We start from the raw sequence: 14,483 nt of genomic DNA, 5'->3' as shown, positions 1-14,483 counted from the left end.
TCCAGCTCTTCAGTACTGAACGGTTTCCTACACTCTATAGTAACCTGATCCAGCTCTTCAATACTGAAAAGTTTCTTACACAAAGAACAGAGCACTTCCTGTACAAAGATGTACAGGAATAATCATAATAAAAAATAATCATAAAGAAATAATAATAATAATAATAATAATAATATTGCATAATGAAATAATAACTGGGTAGAACCCTTTAATCTTTTGTTTGTTTGTTTTACAGTGAATTGAGACCACATGCTTATCTTTGAAAAGTCCAAGCTAAATTTTACTATTTTCTGACCGACACTGACCGACATAGTCTTGTCAGTGAGGTAATGTTAGCATTAGGTGACACTTAACTAACGTTTCATTTATCAAATTTTACATTTAATTCTTTAAAATATAATGAAGTGTGTTTATTTGATTATGTTATAATTAACGATTTTGCCTGATCACATGAGGGAGGGAAATTGAACTGCAGAGAAGGGACAACCGTTTTATGGTTGGAGGGTTTTGCCAAGCTACAGGATGTAGGGAGGTGTCTAGCAGTAACGTCCTTGTAAAGGTCTCATTTTGTTTCAAAGTTGTTTGGCTTTCGACATATTAAATCATCTAAGATCATCTAATAACCTTTTTCATTCACCAAACCGATTCTCAGCAGTGAGAGTAGATTACCAGGATGGCTGGTAAGAAACATGACCTTGTATCATCATTCATTTTTGCTGCTACTTTTTATGCAAATTACTTTTAAAGACAAAAAAGAAAAAAACATGTTTATGCTTCTAATATAAGGTCCTATACGAATGACCTTCACAGGTTACAAAAATGTGAAAAATTTTCCACCGTGCTACTTTCCCTAGATGAAGCGCTTAAACGTGTACGAACTCACTTAAAGGAGAGTTTAACAGAGACTGTGATCAAACAACTGCTGGATGATCTGAAAGACGAGAAGGTGTTTGGTGATGAAGAAGTGGAATCAATCCTACAGGAGAATCTACAACGAGCTGATCGAGCACGTTGTATGATTGATAGTGTTACAAAGAAAGGCCCTACAGCCAGCTGCATCCTGATAGATAAACTACAAGAACGCGACAAAAATGTTTATGATAAACTGGAACTACACAAACGCCAAACTCAGCACACCCCGGACTCCAGGAAGCCCGCTGTGGGTCCACCACCTGAAGGTACGACACCAAGGGCAAACAATACTATAAATGTAAAGAATATACAATATATATTCTGTAAAATAATAATACTGTAAATTCCCATGTTCACACCTTATTTTTATTAAGTTAAATTCACACCTTAATGTTATTAAGAAGGAAAGTCAGCTGCAGGGCTCTGTGTTTGGGTATTATTATTATTTACTCTTATATGGAGTATTTTTCATAGCCAAGGACATTTTACACACACTAAACCAACACATGCACACTGATCCAACACACACACACACACACTGATCCAACACACATACACACTAATCCAACACACACACACACTGATCCAACACACACACACACACTGATCCAACACACGCACACACTGATCTAACACACGCACACACTGATCTAACACACACCGATCCAACACACATACACACTGATCCAACACAGCCACTGATCCAACACACACACACACACACACACACACACACACACACACTGATCCAACACACACACACATACACTGATCCAACACACACACTGATCCAACACAGCCACTGATGAGAAATGGCATCTGATTGTGTACAGCATGCTTTCAAACTACAGCTGCAGATATCATGGAAACGTCACCCAGACAGGAGCAGACACAGAAATTTGCAGCTGTCTAAAACTGAACTGACAGATCAGAAATGGTACAATAACCCTCTGCCACAATGGACTGAAATGGAAATTTCAAGATATCAGATGTGTCATACACATGTTAGCTGTGCAAGCAAAGTGATTCTGAAATTATAGGAGGACAGACGAACCAAATTATTTGAAAAAAGTTGAGGGTAAATTCATAACATTCATTCCATGAAGATCTAAATGTTCTTGGTTGTTGGACATAAGAAGGACCTCTGACAGTAACGCCCTGTTTCTCTGGAAAGGTTGTGATCTTCATTACAATTTTTATATCTCTGCATATCTTGCTGAAGTATACTGCAGTAACTCATCCAGGAATATTTTGATATAGCATAATGTAAATAATGAATGTATTTTCTGACTTTAATTTTCTAATCACTGTTTTTGTAGATGAACCGATGAACAAGGTGAGGAAGAATACCCAAAAGGTTCCCTCTGAAACAAGACTCTGAACGTCTTTCTGTTCAATCTGATGTCACATAAAGCAGTTGAGTTTACAGCAGTGAAGAAGGTTCACTGTCTTACACAATGAGTCTTTGGTCTCTTTATTCTCCTTGTCGGTGGTCCAGCGAGTGGAGGAGAAGGTTTCCAGCTCCTCCAGACATGAGATCTTCTCCCCATCACCTCGTCAGCATGAGAAGGTTAGTGCATGGACTCCCTAGCTGCTATTTGTTTACAATATATGTACATTTTTTGAATTGAACATTGACCAGCAAATTTTACTTATTATTTAGCAATACATAATTCTCTCTTGACATATTTGTGGTTCCCAAGTCCCACATCATGGTTAGTGCAATTGAATTATCCTTAAACAAAGCAGCAACAAAGTCATTAATAGAATAAAGAAAGTAGAGGTACCCTAATATCACTTGATGAGAATAACAGGTCCCACTTTATTGTAGATCAATATTTGTGTACAATTGAGACACTCTCCAGTGGAGGTACCACAAGGGACACCCTCCAGAAAATACCCCACAGAGAATAACCTCCAGAAAATACCCCACAGAGAATACCCTCCAGAAAATACCCTCCAGGAACTACCCTCCAGGAAATACCCTCCAGAGAATGCCCTCCAGAAAAAAAGTGATAGACTATTTGTGTCAGTGTATGATTTGAGTTTTTCCTATAGGAGGAATACACAATGAGTAGTGAACCACGTGGTGTGTGTGTGATCATCAGTAATGAGCACTTCACAAATCCTAGACTCAACCGAGAAGGTTCCAGAAAGGATGCTGGTCTGAATTTCTATATTCATTTTTAAAACAAATTTTATATTGATGAAATAATTCCTAAATGTTGTATGTATAAAATTTATCTAAACAGGAATTACTAATTAATTATGCTCATTTGCATATTAATTTGCATATGTCTTTCTTATGTATTTGCATAAATTATATACTAAATCTTTGTTACATGTACAGTACTTCAGGTGATGTCAAACACAGGCAACAGTATAATTGACCAGAAACACAGCAATAGATCAATAAACATCCTGCTTTCTTAATAACTCCAATCTGTTTTTTATCTATTTCAGATGCTCTAGAGGACGTGTTTAGGTTCTTGGGTTTTAAAGTAGAGGTGCATAAAGACCTGACTGCACAGAAGATGAAGGAACTCATGCGAGAATACAGCGAGCAACAACATGATGGAGACTGTTGGGTCTGCTGTGTGCTTAGTCATGGAAACAGTGAAGGTGTTTTAGGATGTGATGTGAATCTGTGTCCTACAGAGGACATCTTCTCTCCATTTAATGGGAAAAACTGTCCCTCTCTACTTGGCAAGCCGAAGGTTTTCTTTATCCAGGCATGCAGAGGATCAAAAAGACAGGAAAAACTTGTGATCTCAGATGACGCTGTCACTCCTGACACAGAAAAAGAGTCTTATTCCATCCCAAAAGACTCTGACTTCCTGTTCGCCAGGTCAACAGTATATGGCTATGAAGCATATCAATCTCCTGAAGAAGGTTCATGGTTCATTCAATCACTCTGTAGACATTTAAGAGAAGGAAGTGAGGGGTGAGTTTGTCTGTGTTGTCTGTGTTTTCAGAGCACAGGTTTTTAGTGTCAGACTCATAATTCATGTTGTGTGTCACATTCATGTTCTCCTAGGGGTGATGACATCCTTACAGTCCTGACCAGAGTAAATGACGAGGTCAGTAAGAAAGAGGGAAAGGTGAAGGACAAAAAGACTCGACAGTTGTATGATGCAAAGGAAACTCCAATTTCCTCGTTCACCCTGAGAAAGAAGCTCATTTTCAGAAAGCCATAGCTGTCCTGATCAACACCTCAACCGTCACCGTATCAGTTATTATCTGTCCTACATTAAAATAATGACTTCCAATGTGACCCATAGATTAACAGTAACAGAAATGGATACTTGGTGTCATTAAATAGTTTTAATATTATGTTAATGTTATATTTTACATATATTAACCATCTTAACCCACACTTGTGTTCTTCTGTGTTGCTCCATGGTCCTGCAACGCAATATCTCGTTCTGCAGTTAACTCGTATATAGCTGGAATGCCATTAAAAGCGTCTTTGCTTTCGTTTTGCAAAGCGTTTTTTCTTTATCTTTATTTCGCTCGCTATGTGGTTACAGACAATAAAGATTATCAAACATCCTTCACGGTGCCTCTCGGTCGGTGTGTTCACGTCAAGCGTGTTCATCCGCGTTCTGAAAGCGACCCACAGATTTGAGGGAGGGGTTGGGAGAATGGAAACTTTTTAAAACGTAGCTACTTCCTTGTAAAGGCATTGGATGCTTTGTATATCATTTGCTTTTCAACGTATTTTATCGTCTAAAGTTTTTTCATTCACCAAAAACAGAACAAATAGATAACCAGGATGGCCGGTAAGAAACATGACCTCGTATCATAATTTACTTTTGCTACTAAATGTAGGCAAAATGTAGGCGAAAGTGCATATGCTAGAGAAAAGAAACTAAATAATCACCGTGGAGAATAATCAGGATTTTAAATAGACTACGGATAAAAGTAGGCCTACTGGAGTTTTGTGCAAGAATTCATTTGTACATAAATGCTAATCCTTGTTTTGTTTAATTTTTTTATATATATTTTTTTCTGCCAGTTTGTAGTGCATACTAATTAACTTGCATAGATTACAAAAATGTGAAAATGGTTTTTGTAATCTAGGCCATATATAATATAATGTTTCCACCATGCTACTTTCCCTAGATGAAGAGCTTAAACGTGTACGAACTCAGTTAAAAGAGAGTTTGACAGAGACTGTGATCAAACAACTGCTGGATGATCTGAAAGAAGATAAGGTGTTTGGTGAAGAAGAAGTGGAATCAATCCTACAAAAGAATCCAGAACGAGCTGATCAAGCACGTTGTATGATTGATAGTGTTACAAAGAAAGGCCCTAGAGCCAGCCGCATCCTGATAGAAAAACTACAAGAACGCGACAACAATGTTTACGATAAAGTGGGACTACATAAACGCCAAACTCAGCACACCCCGGACTCCAGGAAGCCCGCTGTGGGTCCACCACCACCTGAAGGACGTTCAAAAGACGTTTAAAAAAGACGTTGCAAAAACTTTCATTCTGGCTTTTCAGTGGACGTCTTTTGAACGTCCATTATTGACGTCAACTGAATGTCAGTAATAGACGTTCAAAAGACGTTTAAAAAACACGTCGCAAAAACTTTCATTCTGGCTTTTCAGTGGACGTCTTTTAAACGTCTGACGAAGACGTTTAATTGACGTCTTTTGGACGTGTCTTTGCTCAGTGGGGAGAGCTGAAACTGGCCAGTACGAGAATAAAAAAAGGTGTGTGTGTGTGTGTGTGTGTGTGTGTGTGTGTGTGTGTAGGGGGGGCATAGAATCGTAAATGATTGAACATTAAATATACAAACAAATAGCTAAATATGATGTGAAAATATTAATGTGGATAGTGAACCCATTTCGCACGTCCACTGACATTCAATAGAGACCCTAGTCAGACGTGTGAATAGTGAACCCGTTTGCACGTCCACTGACATTCAATAGAGACCCTAGTCAGACGTGTGAATAGTGAACCCGTTTGCACGTCCACTGACATTCAATAGAGACCCTAGTCAGACGTGTGAATAGTGAACCCGTTTTGCACGTCCACTGACATTCAATAGAGACCCTAGTCAGACGTGTGAATAGTGAACCCGTTTTGCACGTCCACTGATATTCAATAGAGACCCTATTCAGACGTGTGAATAGTGAACCCCTTTTGCACGTCCACTGACATCCAATAAAGGTCCTAGTCAGACGTTCAGATAGAAAACTCGTCATGCACGTCCATAGACGTCTAGCTGAGGTCCTAGTCGGACTGTCAGATTTTGAACCAGTTTTGAACATCCACCAGACATGCAAAAGTGGGTCTGGACTGACCGACGTGATACAGACATGATTTTAACGTCTTTCTGTCGTCGCATGTTTGCTGGGTGACCAGTCGGCTAAAAATGCTTAGTAGTTTGGTGCTGTATGAGACATTTTACAGCACAAGAAAATGGTTTCACGTTGGGCTTAGAGGGCAAACGGTACGATTTTACTTGATGTGTATGTGACCTGGCTGGTGGGGACGGGAAAAGAAGTCTATCTGTGACCGTGCGTGCTGTGCTGAAGACGCTTCCTTCCACTCGCTGAACTGAACTGCTGCTGCAGCGCATCTGGTGTTAAAGGAAGAGAGAGGTCGGGTGTGTGCGAGGTGGGGACTCATTTCAGGGCATTGTTTTTAATTGCTCACGTTTTCAAAAGATAATTTCAAACCGACCTCAGTAAAATGATAATAATAATAATAAAAAACAGAAAAAAAAACGAAGTTTCAAAAGGGCACTTTCGTTGATAAAGGGCAGAGTTGTGATGTCTATGTGTGCACGCCACTGTGTATATATATATATATATATATATATATATATATATATATATATATATATATACACACACACACACAGGCTGATTTGAGTCACGGGTCAAAACCAGCCCACACAGACTGATATATTTGAAGTGTTTATTTCTTTTAATTTGATGATTATGACTGACAACTAATGAAAACTCCAAATTAAGTATCTCAGAAAATTTGAATATTGTGAAGTTTCAATATTGGAGACACCTGGTGCCACAATCTAAACAGCTAATTAACTCAAAACCCCTGCAAAGGCCTTTAAATGGAGTCTCAGTCTAGTTCTGTAGGTTACACAGTCATGGGGAAGACAGGTGACTTGACAGTTGTCCAAATGACGACCACTGACACCTTAAGCAGGGCAAGACACAAATGATTATTGCTAAAGCGGCTGGCTGTTCACTGAGCTCTGTGTCCAAACACATTAATAGAGAGACAAAGGGGAGGAAAAGATGTGGTAGAATAAAAGTGTACAAGCAATATGGATGACCGCACCCTGGAGAGGATAGTGAAACAATCCCCATTCAAAAATGTGGGGGAGATTCACAAAACTGGATTGCAGCTGGAGTCAGTGCTTCAACAATCACCAATATTCAAATTTTCTGAGATAGGCCTACTGAAGTTATAATCATCAAATTAAAAGAAATAAACACTTGAAATATATCAGGTTGTGTGTGCAATGAATGAGTGTAGTATAGAAGTTTCACTTTTTAAATGGAATTACTGTATATAAATAAACTTTTTCATGATATTCTAATTGTACGGCTAGCACCTTTGTGTGTGTGTGTGTGTATGCATATATATATATATATATATATATATATATATATATATATATATATATATATATATATATATATATGCATACACATGTATATGTGTGTGTGTGTGTATGTATGTAGGTGTGTGTTTTCTGGCTTTAATTGTCATATCACTGTTTTCTCAGATGATGCGATCAACAAGGTAATGAATACCATAAATATGCATCACTCACACATAACCGATAAGAACACCCCACTCTGAAATAACACTCAATGTCTTTCTGTTCAACCTGTTCTGTCACATAAAGCGGTTGAGTTTACAGCAGAGATAAACGGCTCAAGATTAACTGTCTTTCACAATCAGACTTGTGTCTGTCTGTTTTTCTCTTGTCGGTGGCCCAGTGGGTGGAGGAGAAAACGTCCACATCCTCCGACTTTTCACCAATCCGTCGTCAGCATGGGAAGGTAATTGCAGCCCCTGACTCTTTCCTCAGGCGTGTCAGTGTGCTTATGTTCGTATATGTCCACGTGTCTGTGTTTGAGTGTGTGCATTGGCGTGTGTGTGTGTTTGTTTGTCGTCATTCTAATCACCTGTCCCTCTTGTTAACGAGATGTTTGTCATTTGTGTCTTGTTTATGTTCGTGTATTTAAGTGTGTTGTGTCTTGTTTATCTTATTGTATTTAGGTGTGTGTGTTACAGACTATTTGTGTCAGTGTATGATTTGAGTTTTTTCCTATAGGAGGAATACAGAATGAGTAGTAAACCACGTGGTGTGTGTGTGATCATCAACAATGAGCACTTCACAAATCCTCAAAATAACCGACCAGGTTCCAGAAAGGATGCTGGTCTGAATTTCTATATTCATTTTGAAAAATACATTTTAAGTTTATAAACTGTTTCCTAACAGTTCTCATTTGCATGTCTTTGCATAAATTATATACTAAATGTTATATTTCATGTTCAATACACAGGCAACAGTGTAATTGACCTGAAACACAGTAATAGATATATAAACATCCTGCTTTCTCACAATAACCCAAACCCGAAAGTATTTTAGGAAGGGATGGGAAGTTCTGTCCTACAGAGGACATCTTTTCTCCATTTAATGGGAAAAACTGTCCCTCTCTACTTGGCAAGCCCAAGGTTTTCATTATCCAGGCATGCAGAGGATCAAAAATACAGGAAAAACTTCTGCTCTCAGACGACGCTTTCACTTCTGACACAGAAAAAGAATCGTATTCCATCCCTGAAGACTCTGACTTCCTGTTCGCCAGGTCAACAGTAGACGGCTATAAAGCATTTCGATCTCCTGAAGAAGGCTCATGGTTCATTCAGTCACTCTGTAGACATTTAAGAGAAGGAAGTGAGGGGTGAGTTTGTCTGTGTTCTCTGTGTTTTCAGACCACAGGGTTTTAGTGTCAGACTCATAATTCATGTTGTATGTTTTCCTAGGGGTGATGACATCCTTACAGTCCTGACTAGAGTAAACGACGATGTCAGTAGGCGTGAAGGAGAGGTGATGGACAGAAAGACTGGACAGAAGTTTGATGCAAAGGCAACTCCAATTTCCTCATTCACCCTGAGAAAGAAGCTCATTTTCAGAAAACCATAGCTGTCCTGATAAACCCCTCGACAGTCACCGTATCAACTATTATGTCTTACATAAAAATATGTGACCCATAGATTTACAGTAACAGAAGCTGACACTTGATGTCAATTTTTTTTTTATATATTACTGTGATATTTTACATATATTAACCATTTTAACGTCAGAGACCAACAATAAATATAAAATACACACTTATGTTCTTCTTCACTTTTACTCCATGGTCCTGTAGAGATGGTGTCTCATTCTGTTGTGTACTGGTATATAAATGGACTGACAATTAAAGCGTCATCATGACTCATATCTGGACTCATCTCCCATGTTGGAAGAGACAACACATACACCATTTTAACCAGGACAAGACATTCTTTAACATTCATTAAGTTTATTATTTAAAGTCAATATAAATCAATCTTTCATCAATTTTTAAAAAAATGTTCAAATTCTCAGAAATTCCTATTTAAAAAAATTTCTGCACACAACGGAACAAAATTTAGAACATATGAAATATTCACAATCTTGTGAGTTAGTTAATTTAAAAAATCAACAGACAATCTTTTGTTCAAGGTAAGCTTAATTTATTGATTAGTGTAAATTGGCACTATTTCATTATGTAGAATGTCTTGCAGGAGATTAGCCCAGGATGCTCCACCCAGAAATGAATGAATGAATTTCTATAGCACCTTTCAGAATACCCAAGGCCCTTTACAATTTTAACACAAGTACAAGTCTCAGACAACCAATCGCACACACACACCGGCGAGAAGCGGCAGCCAATTGCACACAGCATACTCTCTACTGGGATCCACAGCCCCCTGGGGGACTGAATGGGGTGCAGGAAGGGGAGAAACGACAGACCCAAGAGGCAGAGCACCATCCACCACTGGGCATACAAGCACACACATTCATGCGCACACACAGAGAGAATTTGTCTGGGACTGCCAATTTACCTAACCTCCATGTTTTTGGACTGTGGGAGGAAACCGGAGATCCCGGAGGAAACCCACGCAAACACAGGGAGAACATGGAAACTCCACTCAGATAGGGACTTGAACCCAAGACCCCAGTGCTGAGAGGCAAACATGCTAACCACCAAGCCACCGTGTTGCCCAGAGATGTTCAAAAGTCGGAAAATACAAGTCAAAGTCAAGTTACGATTCTTTAGGCTAGAGTCCAAGTCAATACCAGGATAATCTTGGAGACAGAAGATGGAAAATATCTATTTAATATATTATGTTTGTAGCCATTATCAGACACTTCCACGTATAGTGTATTTTCTCTCTTACCGCCAGTACCATCTTAGAAATGTCCCGTCTTTCACATCTGAAAACTATTTAAATATCACTAACGATGTAATTTTGCGTGTTCATTACAGTTTGACAGTTTACATCACCATGTAATACAATAAATGTAGGGAGTATAATACTAAAAATGTAAATGGTTGTTTTGTTTGTTTACAAGTGGCCACTACACTGGGGCTATGGCAGCTTTAATGACGAACGTAAACTAAACAAACATTCAGGTGTGTTTTCAGGTGCTTATGAAGTTTGATGTAGTATTTGAGTGTTTTTAATTTGTTTCCCACATTCTTTACGCGTTGCACCAGTCAGTATTGTCTCCCTATAAACTCCTTACAGCCAAAGGCCCCACGTCCAGTACTCCAGCCATAGCCATGACCAGTGATGGCTAAGTTACCTTGAGAAAGTAATCCGATTACTGATTACTGATTACTCCTTTTAAAAGTAACTTAGTTACGTTACATATTTCTTGATTTTAAAAGTAACTACGTTCGATTACAAGTTACTTTAGTAGTTACATTCAGCAGCAAAATAAAATTTTCCAATACTCACTTTATTGGAAGTGCATTTTTAACAGTAACAATGTATTGAAGCAGGTTCGGTAACCGAGGCAGAAACTGCTTAATCCAAAAATCCCGAGGAGGGAAACTTTGCAACCCTGGCGCGCTCAGTCGCCCCCCCCCCCTGACATTACGTTTGTGTAGCTGCGCGGTAATATTTGTAAATTTATTTGTAAACGTAATACAAGCGAACTGGGGTGGGTTTCCCGAAACGTTCGTAGCGCCAAGTACTTCGTAACCTCGTATGAAACGTACGAGGTTAAGAAGTACTTAACGCTACGAACGTTTCAGGAAACCCACCCCTGTTCAGTCAGACAGCTTGTGAAACGAAATACCATTACAATTTCAAGCATTTTAAAGTAGGCGACGTTAGTCAAAATTCCAGCACTTTTCAAACGTGGAACACAGTGCAAAATTAAAATTCTTCAGGTAAATGTTCCTTCCCCTGTTTTTGAGGGGTGTTTCTTTATACTACCACATATCGTTACGGGAGGACACTGCAAAAAATGACTTGTAAAACGCGCTCGCGCTCTCACAGGGTCGCGCGCAGCGTGCGGAGTCGAGTGCTACGGTCAGACGCAAAAGTAGAACTGAGCCAAGAAGAAAGCAAAAATATATATTTTTACTAGGGAAAATAAAAATAGTAACGCACAGTTATTTGGATAAGTAACTTTAATCTGATTACTGGACTGGAAATAGTAGCGCGTTATATTACTCGTTACCGAAAAAAGTGGTAAGATTAGAGTAACGCGTTACTAAGTAACGCGTTACTGACATCGCTGGCCATGACAATCCATGTTTGTTTACATTTGAAGCATTTGTGGGGTTTGTTTATAACATAGTACCTGTCCTCATATCCTACCTGTGATGAATACGACACCGTGTAAACATCTCGCAGTGACTTCAAAATATAGGGACCTTGTGAAGTAACATGTAAGGCACTGGATTGTGTGGAGAGACCGATTTGTAGGACAGGCTGAATCAGTCATACCATCATACCATTTCCCACACCCTGTTGCTTTGTGTGCAATCCATTGCACATGTCAAGTCTATGGTGTGATTTTTGTTTCAATAGTTCCACAAAAGCAAAAGTAAATCCAAGAGCAGAAAGTATATGTTATGAATGCAAAACAGAAAAAATATATCAAAAGTATATATTTTTTATATAATTGGTTATTTGAAACTTATTTTCGTTTGCATTTTGACAAGTTTTTGGTTCCATTGTTTTTGTTTTTTTGGATTTTCCCAGTAAGGTCTTTTGCTTCTGGAATCTCTTTGCTTCTGCTTCGTTTTTTGCTTCTGACTTTTGGAACACATTTCACGTGTGGGAGGGTCTTAGATGAAGGCGTTCCTCTGCAATCTCCATTGGTCACTGATTCCGGACTGACACAGAGCTCTGAGACCGCCTCTGGGACCAAGCCACGCCCACCCCACCAGCTTCCCAGCGTTTTCAAACATGGCGGAACGCGGTGGTTCTGTTTCACAGTAGCATGTAAACTAAGTTTTACCATAAAAGTTTATACAAAGGTTATAATTAATTGCTAAATTGTCTGTAGATATTGCAAATGTACACTGTATAATAACTACATTAAGCATGCTCACCAGCACGAGCTTTTAAAAATTTTAGTGAACTGGATGGAGAGAACATTGATGTGTGGAAGAAATATGAGTATCTGGTATGGCGACAGGTGACGGCACGGGGATACGGCGACGGACGGGGGGTGGGAGGCAGCTGGTGTACGAGAGGTGATGCCAAATATAGTAAAATCGATAATAGTAAAAAATACCAAAATTAAAGCCAAATACCAAAATTAAAGCAATACTAAAAAGTGGCCACCCTATATACAACCAGCTTTGTTCACTCACAGTTTTTCAGTGTTCTGCAGGTACCACACACAAACACACATCACATGCATCTTGTGCTGTCCATATTTTATTAAGAAGTGAACAATATTCATTGAACCATTGAACATAGAGATACTAAACATAATACATGTCAGACATGACATTCAGACACTGTCCGACTCAGAGATAAAAACAAAAAGATTTTAACTTGGAGGGGTGGGAGTAAGAAGAGTAGTCCATTGAAACGCAGAGTGCGGATTAGTGTCCTTTTCACTTTAGACCCGCGGGGACGCGAGCGAACGTTAGGCTACTGGAGGAGCGAGTAACTAGTCGCTACTATTGTGAATGTAGCAAAACGGTGACAGAAGCTACAGCAGCGATTAAATTAAAAATAATTTAAAGGCTAGCTTTAAACACGCTCTTCCCTGTTGACTTCTCTCACGGTAATGTTGCGCTGAAAAATATTGACCTGTCTTGTCAATATATGGAGCCAGATCCGTAAACGCGAGCCGCTTTCGCCATTCCAGATGGCGATAAAAAATACCAGGGTTCATCATTTAGAACTACAAAAAATGTTTCTTATTTTACTATCTACCTATTTTTCATAAGTTTGTTTTACCGCAAAATATGAAAACTTCAAAACGGCGAATTTCGCCGCAAGGTGACAGATTTTCATGCCTGGAACCAGTTCACTAAAATTTTAAAAAGCTTGCGCTGGTGAAGTGTGCTAAATAATAACTGCCATGCTTAATGTAGTTATTATACAGTGTACATTTGCAATATCTACAGACCATTTACCAATTAATTATAACCTTTGTATAAACTTTTATGGTAAAACTTAGTTTACATGCTACTGTGAAACAGAACCAGCGCGTTCCGCCATGTTTGAAAACGCTGGGAAGCTGGTGGGGTGGGCGTGTCTTGGTCCCAGAGGCGGTCTCAGAGCTCTGTGTCAGTCCGGAATCAGTGACCAATGGAGATTGCAGAGGAACGCCTTCATCTAAGACCCTCCCACACGTGAAATGTGTTCCAAAAGTCAGAAGCAAAAAACGAAGCAGAAGCAAAGAGAGATTCCAGAAGCAAAAGACCTTACTGGGAAAATCCAAAAAAACAAAAACAACGGAACCAAAAACTTGTCAAAATGCAAACGAAAATAAGTTTCAAATAACCAATTATATAAAAAATATATACTTTTGATATATTTTTTTTCTGTTTTGCATTCATAACATATACTTTCTGCTCTTGGATTTACTTTTGCTTTTGTGGAACTATTGAAACAAAAATCACTCCATACAAGTCACACTCCAGCAGTGCCATAGCAGACATGAGTAGTTTAGTATGAGGATATTCATGGCAGAGACTCGAGAACTCGCAGTGTTGTATAAGTATTAGAGACCCATACTTGAGTAAAAGTACAAGTAGTCTATCAAAAAATTGACTTGAGTAGAAGTTGAAGTGTTTAAAAAACTTTAAAAACTTTACTTAAGTAGAAGTACAGAAGTATTTAGCATTTTTTGTACTTAAGTATTGCAAGTAATTTATTCTAAAATGTATTAATTAAGTAATGAAAGTAAAAAGTACAAGTATTGTGTTTTGAATTAATTAAAGAAAGCAAAGTTTGATTATCAATTATTTTTATATATCACTTACAAATCAAAGATGTCAAAGACCACA

General features: G+C 38.6%; 2 protein-coding genes across 4 annotated transcripts; both read left to right on the top strand.

Annotated features, from left to right (window-relative positions):
* The first annotated feature begins 311 nt into the window (after positions 1–311).
* Positions 312–4,437, top strand: LOC143482636 (caspase-7-like). 2 transcript variants are annotated; one of them, XM_076981040.1, is made up of 7 exons: positions 312–680; positions 855–1,178; positions 2,232–2,269; positions 2,411–2,482; positions 2,971–3,076; positions 3,376–3,856; positions 3,950–4,437. In XM_076981040.1, the coding sequence occupies exons 1-7, from the start codon at positions 674–676 to the stop codon at positions 4,107–4,109; spliced, it is 1,188 nt and encodes a 395-aa protein (XP_076837155.1). In that variant the 5' UTR covers positions 312–673; the 3' UTR covers positions 4,110–4,437. The 2 variants fall into 2 exon arrangements, with proteins under 2 accessions (XP_076837155.1, XP_076837156.1); XM_076981041.1 differs by having other exon boundaries at positions 314–680; positions 2,232–2,248.
* A 108-nt stretch (positions 4,438–4,545) lies between these two features.
* Positions 4,546–8,857, top strand: LOC143482640 (caspase-1-A-like). Of its 2 annotated transcripts, none has more exons than XM_076981051.1 (6): positions 4,546–4,694; positions 5,038–5,364; positions 7,685–7,703; positions 7,907–7,964; positions 8,240–8,345; positions 8,638–8,857. In XM_076981051.1, the coding sequence occupies exons 1-6, from the start codon at positions 4,688–4,690 to the stop codon at positions 8,718–8,720; spliced, it is 600 nt and encodes a 199-aa protein (XP_076837166.1). In that variant the 5' UTR covers positions 4,546–4,687; the 3' UTR covers positions 8,721–8,857. The 2 variants fall into 2 exon arrangements, with proteins under 2 accessions (XP_076837166.1, XP_076837165.1); XM_076981050.1 differs by having other exon boundaries at positions 4,547–4,694; positions 7,685–7,701; positions 7,902–7,964.
* Positions 8,858–14,483: the final 5,626 nt, after the last annotated feature.

This window comes from Brachyhypopomus gauderio, chromosome 19, assembly GCF_052324685.1.
Source record: "Brachyhypopomus gauderio isolate BG-103 chromosome 19, BGAUD_0.2, whole genome shotgun sequence".
NCBI lineage: Eukaryota > Metazoa > Chordata > Actinopteri > Gymnotiformes > Hypopomidae > Brachyhypopomus > Brachyhypopomus gauderio.
The sequence above is the reverse complement of the archived record's forward strand: the minus strand, read 5'-3'. Positions and strand labels throughout refer to the sequence as shown.

What these genes read in the sequence shown, in the direction of transcription:
- LOC143482640 (XM_076981050.1), top strand. An exon ending in TCCGTCGTCAGCATGGGAAG is followed by an intron (nt 7,965 to 8,239) that starts GTAATTGCAGCC and finishes TTTTTCCTATAG; the next exon opens with GAGGAATACAGAATGAGTAG. An exon ending in AGGTTCCAGAAAGGATGCTG is followed by an intron (nt 8,346 to 8,637) that starts GTCTGAATTTCT and finishes CTACTTGGCAAG; the next exon opens with CCCAAGGTTTTCATTATCCA.
- LOC143482636 (XM_076981040.1), top strand. An exon ending in CACCTCGTCAGCATGAGAAG is followed by an intron (nt 2,483 to 2,970) that starts GTTAGTGCATGG and finishes TTTTTCCTATAG; the next exon opens with GAGGAATACACAATGAGTAG. An exon ending in AGGTTCCAGAAAGGATGCTG is followed by an intron (nt 3,077 to 3,375) that starts GTCTGAATTTCT and finishes TATCTATTTCAG; the next exon opens with ATGCTCTAGAGGACGTGTTT.